At 43.2% G+C, this 15,463-nt stretch overlaps 2 protein-coding genes across 3 annotated transcripts; both read right to left on the bottom strand.

Annotated features, from left to right (window-relative positions):
• Positions 1-472: 472 nt before the first annotated feature.
• LOC124680392 (STOREKEEPER protein-like) lies at positions 473-10,059 on the bottom strand. Of its 2 annotated transcripts, none has more exons than XM_047215461.1 (2): positions 9,105-10,059; positions 473-922 (listed from the first exon to the last, which is right to left on the bottom strand). In XM_047215461.1, exon 1 carries the CDS (start codon positions 10,057-10,059, stop codon positions 9,118-9,120), a length of 942 nt encoding a protein of 313 aa, XP_047071417.1. In that variant the 3' UTR covers positions 473-922; positions 9,105-9,117. The 2 variants fall into 2 exon arrangements, with proteins under 2 accessions (XP_047071417.1, XP_047071416.1); XM_047215460.1 differs by having other exon boundaries at positions 9,111-10,059.
• Positions 10,060-10,546: 487 nt separating this feature from the next.
• On the bottom strand, positions 10,547-10,867 carry LOC124680391. The gene has a single exon (XM_047215459.1). The coding sequence runs from the start codon at positions 10,865-10,867 to the stop codon at positions 10,547-10,549; it is 321 nt and encodes a 106-aa protein (XP_047071415.1).
• Between the last annotated feature and the right edge of the window lie 4,596 nt (positions 10,868-15,463).

Raw genomic sequence — 15,463 nt, 5'->3', positions numbered from 1 at the left:
GATGCAAACATTTCCAATGTAAGTCAAATCATATATGTAAGGTATCATGAGCCCGTGCAACATCACAAGTCCAGACGGTTGAAAATCAAGCAGAAATACATGTCACATTGGCATCATGGCAATAGTTAACAAATGATTTACAGAGAGCATAACATCAAGACTGAAGCTGATAGCTGTCATTGTCAAAAGTCTGAACAAACTTGATTAGGAATATTTCTACCGTGATTAGTCTGTACTTCATTCACTGGAAGAAAAAACGGAGCTAGGTTGATAAAATGCATCCGCAAGGAGGGCAGCACCAAGATGGAAAACAAGATGCATATATGCACTCAGATGCAACTCTGAAGTAATCCAAGGTAAAACACACAATCCACCATGACAATCCTGACATGAAAGCTATTCTATCACCAATGACAAGCCCCCGAGAGCAAAATACATCTTGTGCTTAAACGATTTAAGCAGCACGCTGAACTGGTGGAGTAACTCTCATGCAACAACACTTTCAGTGTGAGTCAAACCATACATCTCCAGCAGAATAAAGTGCCATGAGCTGATGCAATATCACGACTCTGGACATACTGACATGTTGCATCCTGGCATCTCAAACACATCTAGCATCATAGGCGATAGTTAGCAAACGATTTACAGAAAATGAATGCTGAAAGCTGTCATTGTCGTGCACCTAGCTTCCTTAGCATATCTAGAACATAAGGCCGAGCAGACTAGCAAAATAATTGTCTCCAAAGTCCACACCTAAGCATCTTGCAAAAGTAATAGCTAGTTCCACTTAATTAGGGATGAATTGACACAGTAGACGCCGTGTTAAGGCCTTGTGGTCAGCAACCAAGTACGGGATGGTTGATCAGCCTGCAAAATAGACATTGTACCTACGTATCCAGCTATATACTCCACCGAACAGCACCTGCAAAAAGGAAATAGCTTTAGAAGCAGTTTGCTACAAACAAAAACTGCAAAAGTACAACTTGGGCCTATTTTCATGGGATAGATAGGACAAGTTTCTAAGGCAATATGTCTCACAATGAAATGATGTACACATAACAATTTGGGAAATAACACCAAAAAGACGCAAATAGTATTATTGTAGCAGCATCTGTTCATTACCCCCAACTGTCAGACATACACATATTCGCCACGTGTTGGTCTATACCATATTGGGTCACTACTTTTGACTAGTACTTCTAAAGCCAAACACCATATGCAGCAAGAAAAAATAGCTTGTAAGATTCTATCAAGGCTAGACATTTTACAAGAAGATATTTACAGGGAAAACACCTCTATCATTCTAAGAAGAGAGGATAAAATAGTTAGTATTGAGTACAATGAGGCAATTGCTTAGAGGAGAAAATAGTTTTTATTGAGTATCGAACTGTCCAGGCAAAATATCCCAGTAGAAGATATTTCTGTTTTTACTTTCCATGTACGGAGTATTATATCTGTCGTATAAAGGGTTTTCTGCATATTTATCACTCGTGCGTGCCCACATATCGGCCTATGGCCTCATGGAAACACAAGTTGCATATTTTCTCACACGGTGATGGCCTAGGGTTTTTCAGCGTACACGCAAAGCCTGCTCCTCCCAACACGCGCAGTGGGTTTTTTCCTCGGTTACATCTTGAATTCTCACATGAGATCAATATATCCTGATCGAGTTAACCCCCATCCAGATCAAAGCAAGCTGGTCACCAGATCAATTACCCAAACCACACCCGCCTCCACACGCTTGCTACATCATGCCCATTGCCCACTGGTTCCGGCTCCAACTCTACCCGCCCCTGCAGTCGGACGCCAAGACCTGCTGTCTATAGCTCCATCCTAGCTTGCCAGCAGCCGTAAGCCCGTAACCTGCCAGAGCTCAGCTGACTCCAGCCACCTACCAGCTTCCCGGCACCCGTTGAAGCTCCACCCCAGCCTTCCACCAGCCTCATGTGGTCAGCCGTTACTAGCCTCCTGCAGCCGTGCTTCCCTGGCCGCTCTGATGGTGCTCCTGGTTGGTCCTAGCTGCTCGCTGCATGCTGATTACGCCTGGTTGCTGCGCCCGCTGCATGCTGTGCCCTCTGCTCTGAGCGCCACAGCAAGGGCTAACCTGTTTTTTTGCTTGGATTAAGTATTCTTTGTTTGGCAGCTAGAGAGTTAGTAAAAAAAACAGGTTCCATTGTATTCGTCGTTGACCCCACCCGATGAACTCTGATGCTGTTGTAACCAGTATTCATTTGTAGACCATACATCCCGGTAGGTGCATTTTAAAAAGATTTGCCATTCTATAATTCACTTAGAAAGAACAAACCAGGAACTGCACGAAAATCAAGAGAAATTGAACAGGATAACTATTCACATTTTCTTGGCTACATCCCAATAAAAACGTTGAAGTTTATGTACCATAGGCTCCCAGTCAAAAGTTCAGTTCAGGTTTTTTACTTCGAACATTAATGCCCATGTGTATAAACATGATAATCCAAGAGACCTGGAGGCAAGTCGAACATTTGCACCGAAAAACTATTCTAAGTAATTCACTCTCTGCTATTCTTGTCTGACATATCCATCCTCCTACATTATCTGAGGTCTATATCCCCTACAGATCTATCCAGTTCTATTCCAGATGCCAGACAAAGAGCACAACCACGTGACAGATTATAATTTGTTACTTAATTATACTTTCTTCTTCTGTTTGAAACTCCATGCAACTTTTACCATACCGCATACATAGCATCATATTATAAGATTTGATGTGGCCAAAATACATTCCATTTATCTTGCAATTGAAGCCACAAAGTAGGAATGTGTGGGTCAAAATAAGCATAATTGGGAAATGATACCTCACAAATTGTGAAGTTGCAATGTATTGGAGAAAAACTTTTGGTAAGAAATGCAAGAGTATTTAGATGCAGGTGTAGTATGATAACTCTTAATTTCCCGTTGTTTTCTAAGGGGATTGTTGATTTTTCTTCCTCATTCATCTTGTAAATAATAAAGGTAGCACTTGAAAGCTTTATATCATTCATGAATTACAACATGAACATGGTGGTGCAATATTCCAAGAAACAACAGAATGAAATCATGGATATTTTACATGTACTTTGCTATACATTGCAAAAAAAATCAAACTGCTGCCTTTTTCTTATGCATTTTGTTAAATAATGAAAGTAGCAATTGAAAGCTTTATACCATCCATGACTTAGAAGATAAACATGTGATGCAAATTTCCACAAAACAACAGATAGAAATCATGGATATATTACATGTAATTTGGTATGCATTTGCAAAAAAGAATCATTTATCAAACCTGCCTCCCCCTCCTCCCCACACCAAGAACCACGGTCCAGAAATGACAAATAGGTGTAGTACATGGTTCAATGCTATCATTTTGGACATTTTCTAGGCGTAGGCAAAGTTGACTCAGATGTTAGAGGTGTGTAATAGTACAGGCATAATGCATATGTATTACATTTATGAATTTCCGGGATTTACTTTCCAACCAAGGTGCATGCAGCCCATGGCCACTATTAAATTTAGGAAAAGGTAATGATTTGCCACTATAAGTATGCAGATTGCAGATCTAATATCCCACTATCAAATATAATTCATGACTTGGCAGTTGGCACCCCTTTACACTAAATCGAAATACCCTGTCACCAACTTCTTCAACAAGCCAAATTCTCAAAGGATTCCTAAAACCTTCCAAACATGTCCTCGACTTGGCACTAGACTTAGAATGCCAGAGAGCCTAGATGTCACTAGTGTGTCAGGCTCCTATGGGCGTATCAGTGTATGCAATCAAAATACTAAAACGTGCAATGTTGATTTGTAAGGCCAATAATTTAAGGCTAAACAAAGCTTACGGTAAGAGGCTAGGAAGCAAAGTGGCCCATGTGAAACTCAACACAGTATCACATAAAAGCAAAAAATGGAATGGACTTGTGGGTCCAGCCCATGGGCCCACTTGACTTCGAGCCCCAAACTTCAGGCGGAGAAATCTGGCCTATAACCCATGTTAATCATGTGGATGGGTTATAAAGCCCAAATTAGTGGGGACTGGGGAGCATTGACACACAAGCAGATTGGCCACGTTATGAAGTAGGATATGTGTCCCAACTGTGATCATGATGTCACAGAGCATGAGGAGAAACCATGGTAAAATGCTACCCACCAAAGGATTTATTGTGGCTGGCATTGGCTAGTGGGTCCTCTCCTCTCTACTCAGATTGGTTAGTTTTGATTTGCATGAGGGCTACGAAGACACACGAAGTCATAATACAATTGCTGTATTTAAAAATTGTGGTCGCTATGTTCTTTTGGTGTATTTAGGCTTTTGAGGAACTTGTGTTAGAACTTTATGGGGTGCTTCCAAATAAAAAATACAACCAACAAGCACATATGCATGTCAATTTTCAATTAACACAATCATTTCAATAACCGACATCATAGCCTTTACCACGTACAATATTATTATTGTACTAACTAGAATTTTGATTCTCTTAGTACAGTTTCATTTGGCTATAACTTACAAAAGGACTAACCCCTATAGTGTGTATTCAGAGTTGCAACATGGAACACATAAAAGACGTGTGCTAAGCTTGTGCGTACAGGTGAAACAGAAACGCACTTCGTGATGAATAAACGTGAACTAACTCCACAGATCCCATTCACATCCACATACTAATATCATGACAAAACAAGAAAGATTGGTCACTACAAGAGTTCACACAACAAAGCTGACATGTATGACAAGAAGGAAAAGCAAAGCGTTGCAGGTGATCTCAGGAGGCAACACTCTGCATGGCAAATCTTGCAATGATGGTGGTTCATGCGTAAGAAACAAGGTAACATCCCACAAGATGGATTACATGTGGTGACAACTAAATGGGTTTACATGACTGGCTGTAAAAGAGACACAGTAGGGATATGGACTTTCGTGATCCACCACGAAAAGGGACTAAATGGTAGATAACCATCCTATGTGGTATGCATTCAAACTTGAGTAGCTAAGGTAGGACTGCATCTAGGTTAGACTAAAAGCGACCCACCGAGATAATCATGCAAGGCACAAAAAAGGTAGTGCCTTGGGTCCATGAATGTTTCGAGGAAACCTCAGGCGAAGCAGATTCGCCCGATACCTAAAGAAGAAACCACTTATGACCTTGCGGCTCCGCACTGAAACAGCATGATAGATTCAGGCAATCCTTGCTATTGATGTCACTGAACACCATAAACTTGTGGTGTGAATAATTTTCTTGAACTGACACGCTGATGTGTACAAATAATGCATCTCCAACACATAAGACATGAATACTTGATCAATCCATATTACATCTAACCATTAGATATATATCCAGTAGTCAATTTTCTCTTCAAACGGCAATAGCTGAAGCACTAGTTTTGCAAAAATTTAAAACTCCAAACCTAGCATCAGTATTTAGTAGTCTACTTTCTTTTCTGCAAGCACTAAGTTTTCATGTTTTTCAAAATTCTGATGCACCAATCGAAGTAAAGATGGGAAGGTTCATATACTGATGTTGTTTTGTAGAAAAGTCAAAGGTGAGCAGTTCTTTCTGCAGTTCAGCTTACCTTTGGCATTTTTAGGTTAGATCATCTTTTCATCGTTATTTAGCATAACCTTAAGCTTTAACATAATAATGTGATAGTCCAGTTTATTCTACTTGCAATGTAGAACTGTGCAGGTGCTTTGATTTCTTTCACATCCAAGCTATACATTCGCATCCTAGTTCTTGGAGACCATTGCATTAAAACATTTTGGTTCAGTCTTGGTGCAGTAGTCGAAGCATTTGGATCAGTTTAAAACAGTTCGTGTAAATCTTGTTGCAAATATACGTATTGTGTTAAATTCGTAGAATTTAGCATTCCAACATAATGATAAACTAGTCGTGTTTATTCTACTTGCAAAGTAGAACCGTGTTTGCTGTTTGTTTGGCCCTTAATGGTAAGTTGAACAAAAAGGAAGTACTGAAACAAGTTCAAATGGAATTGATATGAATGTATCACTCTCCAAATGTTGCTTGTGGTAGTATGAGCGGATGTTTGCAAAATTTCCTTGCCGAGGCAATGTAATGTCTTAAAATGTTGTACTTTTTTGGACAATATAAGACACATGTCACTGCTATGGGAAAGAAAATTATTTGCCAACCTAGTCAAAACAACCCAGCATTTGTATTTATGCCAGAAACCAACTAAACTGATGCTTAATGCTCTTGTATGAGCTTTATGCGTCCCTATTATGTGGCTTGGAGATAGGACTGTAATAAACCAAAATCTTCACTTAAACTAGTGCATTGGGATTTTGAGAAAATATGCAAGCTTAGTGCATGCAGAAAAGGAAGTGGACTTCTCAATACTGATGCTAGAGATAGGATTGGAATGAACCAAAATTACAAATATAGTTCTACTTTACTAATTAGAGTAAAGCGGGCATGCAAGCTGTCGCTTTGGAGAGCTGAATAACAATTGTAAACACACCATACTAACTTCTGGCTTCACAATTGTAAACGCACCATACTACCGTTAATCCATATAACATCTAAACATTTTATCTAAATCCAATAGTCATAGCAACCAATGCAACACTATCTTGTAAAAATTTAGAACTCTAAACATAAGCCAAATAGTAGGACAGTAGGGGACGCAAAAAGTGCATAAAAGACCATGAACTGATCAGCATCAGCTTAGTTGGTTTTCTGGCATAAATACAATTGTTGGGCTCTCTTCACTAGGTGGACAGATAATTTTCTTTCACTGAGCAATTCCATGTGTGTTGTCCAAAAAGGGTAACATTCTAAGACAATTTATATTGCCTCGGAAAGGAAATCTTGCAGCATGAAGGATTGCATTCGCTCATACTACCACGACTATTTTTTTTATAAAGTGATACATTGACATCAACTCCAGTTTAACTTGTTTCAAATACTTCATTTTTGTTCAACCTACCAAGGTAACAAAACTGCAAACGCGATTCTACTTTGCAAAGTAAACACAGCCAGCACACCATTAGTTTGAAAATCTGAATCGCAATACTTCAACACAATTTGCATAATTCTGACAATATTTACTACCATAAGCAACATTTGAAGAGTGATACATTGAGATCAACTCCATTTTAACTTCTTTCAATATTTCCTTTTTGTTCAACTTTGCAAGTAAACACGGTTCTACTTGGAAGTAGAATAAACACAACTAGCTTATCATTATTTTGAAAAGCTAAATCCTCATACTTTAGCACAGCATGTATATTTGCAACAAGATTTACACAAACTGTTTTAAACTGATACAAATGCCTAACTAGCGCACCAAGACTGGACCAAAATGTTCTAATACAATGGTCTCCAAGAACTAGGATGTGAATATATAGTTTGGATGGGAAAGAAATCAAACCACTAGTACAGTTCTACATCGCAGGGAGAATAAATTGAACTACCACATTACTGTGTTAAAGCTTAAAATGATGCTAAATTACGAAGATGATCTAACCTAATAAGGCCAAAGGTAAGGTCAACTCCAGAAAGAACAGCTCACCTTTCTATAGACCAGCATTAGTGTACGAACCTTCCCATCTTTACTTAGATTAGTGCATCAGGATTTTGAGAAAACATGTAAACTTAGTGCTTGCACAGAAAGTGGGCTACTCAATACTGATGCTACAGAAGTAGAGATAGGACTGGAATAAACCAAAATTACAAATATAGTTCTGCTTTGCTAATTAGAGTAAAAGCAGCCATGCAAGCTATCGCTTTGGAGAGCTGAATTACAATAGTGAACACACCATGCACTAGCTTCAATGTTTACAAATCCAAACACCTAACCTAGGTCATCAAGAATATGCCAAAACTTCCTAATGTAATGATCACTGAGTAGAAGTTGGGTTATTTTGAAAACCTAAATCCCAATAGTTTAACACAATATATATAATTCCGACAAGATTTACGGATTGATTTAAGTTGATCAAATGCCTAACCTAGCGCATCAAGACTACAGCAAAAGGTGCTAATGCAATGATCTCCTAGACCCAGGATATAAAGGTGCAGCTCAGATGGGAAGGAAATCAAACCGACAGTATTCTACATTGCAAATAGACTGAACTGTATTGGTAGATAAAGATGCAATTGGGTCAACAACTCACCATTAGGGTACCCTCTACCCTCTCTGGTTCAGAAAAAAATGAACTAACTTTCCAACACTGATGATGTCACTGAAAGAGTTAGTTCAGTTTTTTTAACCGAAGAGGGTAGATGGTACCCTAATGGTGACCCACCTGCATCTGTATTAGTAGATTATTGTGTTCTAACTTTTTTTACTGGAATTATATTGTGCTAATATTTCTTTTTTAGACTGGGAATTATTGCGCTGTAATTCAACACGATGCTAAACTAACGATGAAAAGGTGGTATAAGTATAAACCTAATTGGGCCAAAGGTAAGCTGAACTCTCAAGGAACCACTCATCATTCTACAGACCAAGCATCATTGTGTAGGAACTTCCCATCAGTACTTACAATAATGCATCAGGATTTCCAGAAAATGTGCAGACTTGATGCTCACAGAAACGGAAGTAGACTTAATACTGATGCTAGAGATAGGAATGGAGGAAACCAAATGGCCACTACAGTTGTACTTTGCTAAGTAGGGTAAAGCAGGCATGCAAGATATCAACTCTGGAGAGCTGCTGAATCACAATAGTGAACACACCATACTAACTTAACAGAATATCGTCTAGCGGCTTTAATGTTTAGAGATCCAAACACCTACGCTAGCTTATCAAGAATACGGCAAAACTTGTTACTGCAATGATCACTTAGCAGAAAATAGGTTCTTTAGCCATTATATAACCCCCAGGGAAGGATGATAAAGAATCCAGAATTGTGCATAACCAGACAAGGATGTTGTTTTCGGAACTATAAATCCCGATATACGAGTACTTAAAACAACATGCCAATTCGGCAATTAAGTTTGAACAACACACAAGTAGCTTAATCCAGTATTAAACTGACGACGACGAGCAGGAAACGAAACTGAGATATTAGTTCAAGGCAAGTAAAAACTGCAGAATGCAATTTTACAGAGGGCAGAGGATTGCGGGACCTGTACCCCCGGTTTAAGGCCCGAGGCCTTTGACGGTGTCGATGAGCAGGGCGAAGACCTCCTTTGCGAGGTCGTGGCGGCGCACCTGGGAGCGCATCTCGGCGTCGAGCTGGCGCCTCCATTTGGCCTCGACCACCCTGCCCTCGTCGGCGCCGACCAGCGCCAGACCCTTCTCCAGCGACACGCCGGACAGGCTGCGGGCGTTCCTCTTCCAGTACTCGCCTAGCAGGTCGCTGACCAAGGGCATCCGCGGCCCCACGGCCACGTTGGTGGGAGCGTAGCCCTCGTCGTCGTCTTCAGGGTCGTCGTCGTCGTCGTCCTCGGCGTGGTGGGCCTCCTCCAGAGCTAGAGCTGGAGGTGGAGGTGGAGGGGGGGCGAGGTCGGCGGCCCAGATGGCGGCGGAGAGTTCCCTGACCCTGCGGTCGTGGGCGGTGCTGGTGGCGGAGAGCGCGGTGTTGCAGAACTTGCTCTTGAGGCGCTTGAGCTTGTAGTAGACCTTGGACTGGTCGATGTGGGGCGAGAGGGAGTCGCGGATGGACTCGAAGAGCGGGCCCGTGTCCGGGAGGCGCGGGGCCCGGCCGCTGCCCGCGCGGAAGGCGACCGCGCCCGAGAGCAGCGCGAGCTCGTCGGCGTCGGTCCAGAGCTGGACGGCGCCCCCGGCGGCGCGGGACGGGGAGGCGCGCGGGAGGAGCGCCCGCGAGAGCAGCGCGGCGTCCGGGAAGGAGCGCGGCTTGCGCTTGCGCTCGCTCTTGCGGGAGGGCTCCGTGCCGTAGTAGTCCGGGCGCGGCCTAGGGTTAGGGTTGGGCGAGCGGCGGCGGCGGCGGCTGCTGGACTTGGCGCGGGAGGAGCGCTTGTTGGGGCGGGGCGGGGTGGCGCGCAGGCCGTCGGCGGCCGGGCTGTCGGCGCCGTCGTCCTCCGTCGCGGCGCGCGGCGAGGGGCGGTTGGAGGACGGCATCGGCGGCGCGGGGGGGCGAGCGGGGAGGGGAGGCGCGTGATTCGAAATTTTGGGGGCGGGGTTTGGGAAATTGGGAATCTGGGGGTGGGGTGGAGGAAACGGAAGGGGAGTGCGGATGGGGGGAGCGGCCGTCGGAGTGGCACGGCGCTCTGCTGCGCCGGAAACGGCAAGGCTGCGGGTTTTGCTGCGTCCTTGGCGTTTCACTGTAGCGTGTGCATCAGCGCGCTCCAAGGGTTTCGTGGGCACGTCTACCGATTCTTGGCATCAGTTCAGGACTTCAGGTTGCTACCACTGGGAATCAACCACATGCCGATGCGGCCATGAACGAACCGAGCTCGTCACGAATTACTAGCATTACAAGCTGGTGTCCTACTATATGTTCTTCGAGAATTTACATTGATCGATCGATGTCGCGCCGCGTGGGCGCGTCAATCTTTCGCACGTTCCTGCTCGGCCTACCATCCCACCAGCCTTCGGGGATAACCGATCAGCGATGTGTCCCGGACGTCGCCTTGAATGCCACCTCCATCGCCGCCGTCACCGCGGACAGCGCGTCGGCCTGGCCGGACGAGCCGCGGTACCTGCCCACGGCCGCGTCCATCACGCCGGTCAGGTGGTCCTGAGCGGTCACCACGGCCGCCTCGGTGTCGCGGGCCACCGCCTCGTGCTCCGCCTCGGCCGCCGCCCACGACGCGTGCGCGTGGCCCTCGAAGAGCGCCAGGACGCCGGCGAGCTGCGCCGGGTCGAAGCCACGGCCGTCGAGAGCCGTGTCGGCCACGGCGGAGAGCTGCTCCAAGAGCGCGTCCATGTTCTTTGCTCCACTTGATTGATTGCCGTCTGGACTCTGGAGTTGTATATACACGGGGGTTGCCCATTGTGCTGCGGCGGTGGAGTGGAGCATATGTTCTTCCCTTGAGGCCAGAGGAGATCCGGCACTCCATGGATTCGGAGCTGCGGCGCCTTTCGGTTAGCTTCATTGGCCAAGTCAAGAGTTGATTTACCCTGTTGAAGAAAAGAAGAGTTGAATTTGTCAACGACAATTTCATCTGGAATTTTCTTTTATTTAATATTAATTAAAAAATATTATTTTTGAAAGCAATTAAAAACATATATAATACCGCTACATCTCCCCCCTTCTTCGAAGCATCTCCCACCGGCGTCCCAACCTCGGACGAAGGCGATCCATTTTGGTCCCCGCGGGCGAGCAGGAGGATGACCACGCCTAGACGAGGAGCCGCATATCGGCCAAGATGACATCTCGAGCAAGGAGGCGCGCGATGACATCCTGGACTACCTCGGCCTCCTCGCGTACGGGCAAGAGATGACGGTCATTGTGAACAAGGACGACGAGCTCATGACAACGCCAAAATTAATGGACGAAATTTGAGGCTTCATAGAGATTTGCTCATAAGGCTCATGACATCTTTTAGCACTCTTGTTTGCAACAGCGGTGAGTAAATTTTCTTTTACCTTGTTCAGATATGGAGGAGATTCCACATATTCTTCAATAATAACCGATAAGGTTTGATGAACCTTTTTCTCAACTTTAGCAATATATGGTCAAGTCTTAAAAGGTTCGATGAAATACCTTAAATCCTTTCTTAGGAACATTCAAATGATTAGCAAAAGATTTAGTAACTTCTACTAAAATATGAGGATCAAACCCAAACCTATCATTCAGTTCTTCAAACAATATATTAGTAGAGAAATTTTCTACACATTCATATTCAAAATCAAATCGAGGCTCATTACGTTTATCAAGATCCCATGCAACGAGGTATTACAGTAGCATCCAATAAATTCCTTGCTTCTTGTTGAGTTCTATTAGTAAAACTTCCTTCAGATGAATTATCCAGAAAATCCCTATGATGCGAGGGCAACCTCACATAGAAGTTTATCAATATCAGACTATCAGGAATATTCTTGGATGAGTTCATTAAGCCTCCCCCAAGCTTGAGCAATACTTTCTCCAAGATGAGGCTACAAATTATAAATATGACAATGATGACCCACAAATATAGGGGGTGTATCGTAGTACTTTCGATAAATAAGAGTGTCGAACCCAACGAAAAGCAGAAGGTGTTGATGAGCAGTTTCAATGAAGGATTCTATGTAAACACTAGCAAACGGGTTTTCAGGAGTATTTGATATTGCAAATAAATAAAATGCGAGTAAATAAAAGGCGGCAATAATAATTGCAGCAAGTGGCCCAATCCTCTTTAACACAAAGGACAAGCCGGTTGTTCTACTTATATCGACCAAACGTTCCTGAGGACACACAGGAGGTTTTATGTCAAGTGCTTTCGTGTCGCATTGATACGCGTAGATGCACACGTCCGTTGGGAACCCCAAGTGGAAGGTATGATGCGTATAGAAGCAAGTTTCCCTCAGTATGAAACCAAGGTTTAATCGAACCAGGAGGAGCCAAGAAGCACGTTGAAGGTTGATGGTCGCGAAATGTGATGCGGCGCAACACCAGGGATTCCGGCGCCAACGTGGAATCCGCACAACAAAACCAAAGTACTTTGCCCCAACGAAACAAGTGAGGTTGTCAATCTCACCGGCTTGCTGTAACAAAGGATTAAACGTATCGAGTGGAAGATGTTTGCAAAGAAAACAGAAACACAATTGCAGTAGATTGTATGCTATGTAAAGAATAGGACCGGGGTCCACAGTTCACTAGAGGTGTCTCTCTCATAAGATAAAAGCATGTTGGGTGAACAAATTACAGTTGGGCAATTGACAAAATAGAGAAAGACATAACAATGCATATACATGATATGATAAATATAGTGAGATTTAATTGGGCATTACGACAAAGTACATAGACCGCCATCCAACTGCATCTATGCCTAAAAAGTCCACCTTCAGGTTATCATCCGAACCCCCTCCGGTATTAAGTTGCTAAGCAACAGACAATTGCATTAAGTATGGTGCGTAATGTAATCAACAACTACATCCTTAGACATAGAATCAATGTTTTATCCCTAGTGGCAACAGCACATCCACAACCTTAGAACTTTCTGTCACCGTCCCAGATTTAATGGAGGCATGAACCCACTATCGAGCATAAATACTCCCTCTTGGAGTTAAGAGTACAAACTTGGCCAGAGCCTCTACTAATAACGGAGAGCATGCAAGATCATAAACAACACATAAACAATAGATTGATAATCACCATAATCATAGTACTCTCTATCCATCGGATCCCGACAAACACAACATATAGAATTACATATAGATGATCTTGATCATGTTAGGCAGCTCACAAGATCCAACAATGAAGCACAACAAGGAGAAGACGACCATCTAGCTATCGCTATGGACCCATGGTCCAGGGGTGAACTACTCACTCATCACTCCGGAGGCGACCATGGCGATGAAGAGTCCTCCGGGAGATGAATCCCCTCTCCGGCAGGGTGCCGGAGGCGATCTCCTGAATCCCCCGAGATGGGATTCGCGGCGGCGGCGTCTCTGGAAGGTTTTCCGTATCGTGGCTCTCGGTACCGGGGGTTTCGCGACGGAGACTTTAAGTAGGCGGAAGGTCAACGCGGGGGCCACACGAGGTGCCCGGGGGTAGGGCCGCGCGCCGGGGCTTGGGCCGCGCCGCCCTATGCCCCTGGCTGCCTCGTGGCCCCACTTCGTTATCTCTTCGGTCTTCCGGAAGCTTCGTGCAAAAATAGGACCCCGGGCGAAAGTTTCGTCCAATTCCGAGAATATTTCCTTACTAGGATTTCGAAACCAAAAACAGCAGAAAACGACAGAATCGGCTCTTCGGCATCTTGTTAATAGGTTAGTTCCGGAAAATGCATAAATATGACATATAATGTGCATAAAACATGTAGGTATCATCAATAAAGTAGCATGGAACATAAGAAATTATCGATACGTTGGAGACGTATCGGCATCCCCAAGCTTAGTTACGCTCGTCCCGAGCAGGTAAAACGATAACAAAGATAATTTCTGAAGTGACATGCCATCATAATCTTGATCATACTATTTGTAAACATATGTAAAGAATGCAGCGATCAAAACAAAGGTAATGACATGAGTAAACAAGTGAATCATATAGCAAAGACTTTTCATGAATAGTACTTCAAGACAAGCATCAATAAGTCTTGCATAAGAGTTAACTCATAAAGCAATAAATCAAAGTAAAGGTATTGAAGCAACACGAAGGAAGATTAAGTTTCAGCGGTTGCTTTCAACTTATAACATGTATATCTCATGGATATTGTCAACATAAAGTAATATAACAAGTGCAATATGCAAGTATGTAGGAATCAATGCACAGTTCACACAAGTGTTTGCTTCTTAAGGTGGAAGGAGATAGGTAAACCGACTCAACAATAAAAGTAAAAGAAAGGTCCTTCAAAGAGGAAAGCATCGATTGCTATATTTGTGCTAGAGCTTTTATTTTGAAAACATGAAACAACTTTGTCAACGGTAGTAATAAAGCATATGAGTTATGTAAATTATATCTTACAAGTTGCAAGCCTCATGCATAGTATACTAATAGTGTCCGCACCTCGTCCTACTTAGCTTGGACTACCGGATCTTCGCATGCCATGTTTCAACCAAGTGTCACAAAGGGGTACCTCCATGCCGCCTGTACAAAGGTCTAAGGAGAAAGCTCGCATTTTGGATTTCTCGCTTTTGATTATTCTCAACTTAGACATCCATACCGGGACAACATGGACAACAGATAATGGACTCCTCTTAAATGCATAAGCATGTAGCAACAATTATTATTCTCATATGAGATTGAGGATATATGTCCAAAACTGAAACTTCAACCATGATTCATGGCTTTAGTTAGCGGCCCAATGTTCTTCTCTAACAATTTTGCATGCTCCAACCACTAAGGTGATAGATCCTTCAGACAAGACGGACATGCATAGCAACTCACATGATATTCAACAATAGTTGATGGCGTTCCCCAGAAGCATGGTTATCGCACAACAAGCAACTTAATAAAAGATAAAGTGCATAAGTACATATTCAATACTACGATAGTTTTTAAGGCTATTTTGTCCCATGAGCTATATATTGCAAAGGTGAATGATGGAATTTTAAAGGTAGCACTCAAGCAATTTACTTTGGAATGGCGGAGAAATACCATGTAGTAGGTAGGTATGGTGGACACAAATGGCATAGTAGTTGGCTCAAGGATTTTGGATGCATGAGAAGTATTCCCTCTCGATACAAGGTTTAGGCTAGCAAGGTTATTTGAAGCAAACTCAAGGATGAACAAGTGCAGCAAAACTCACATAAAAGACATATTGTAAACATTATAAGACTCTACACCGTCTTCCTTGTTGTTCAAAACTCAATACTAGATATTATCTAGACCTTAGAGAAACCAAATATGCAAATCAAATTTTAGCAAGCTCTATGTATTTCT

This window comes from Lolium rigidum, unplaced genomic scaffold, assembly GCF_022539505.1.
Source record: "Lolium rigidum isolate FL_2022 unplaced genomic scaffold, APGP_CSIRO_Lrig_0.1 contig_15050_1, whole genome shotgun sequence".
NCBI lineage: Eukaryota > Viridiplantae > Streptophyta > Magnoliopsida > Poales > Poaceae > Lolium > Lolium rigidum.
Note: the sequence above shows the minus strand (reverse complement) of the source record. Positions and strands in the feature narration are given on the sequence as shown.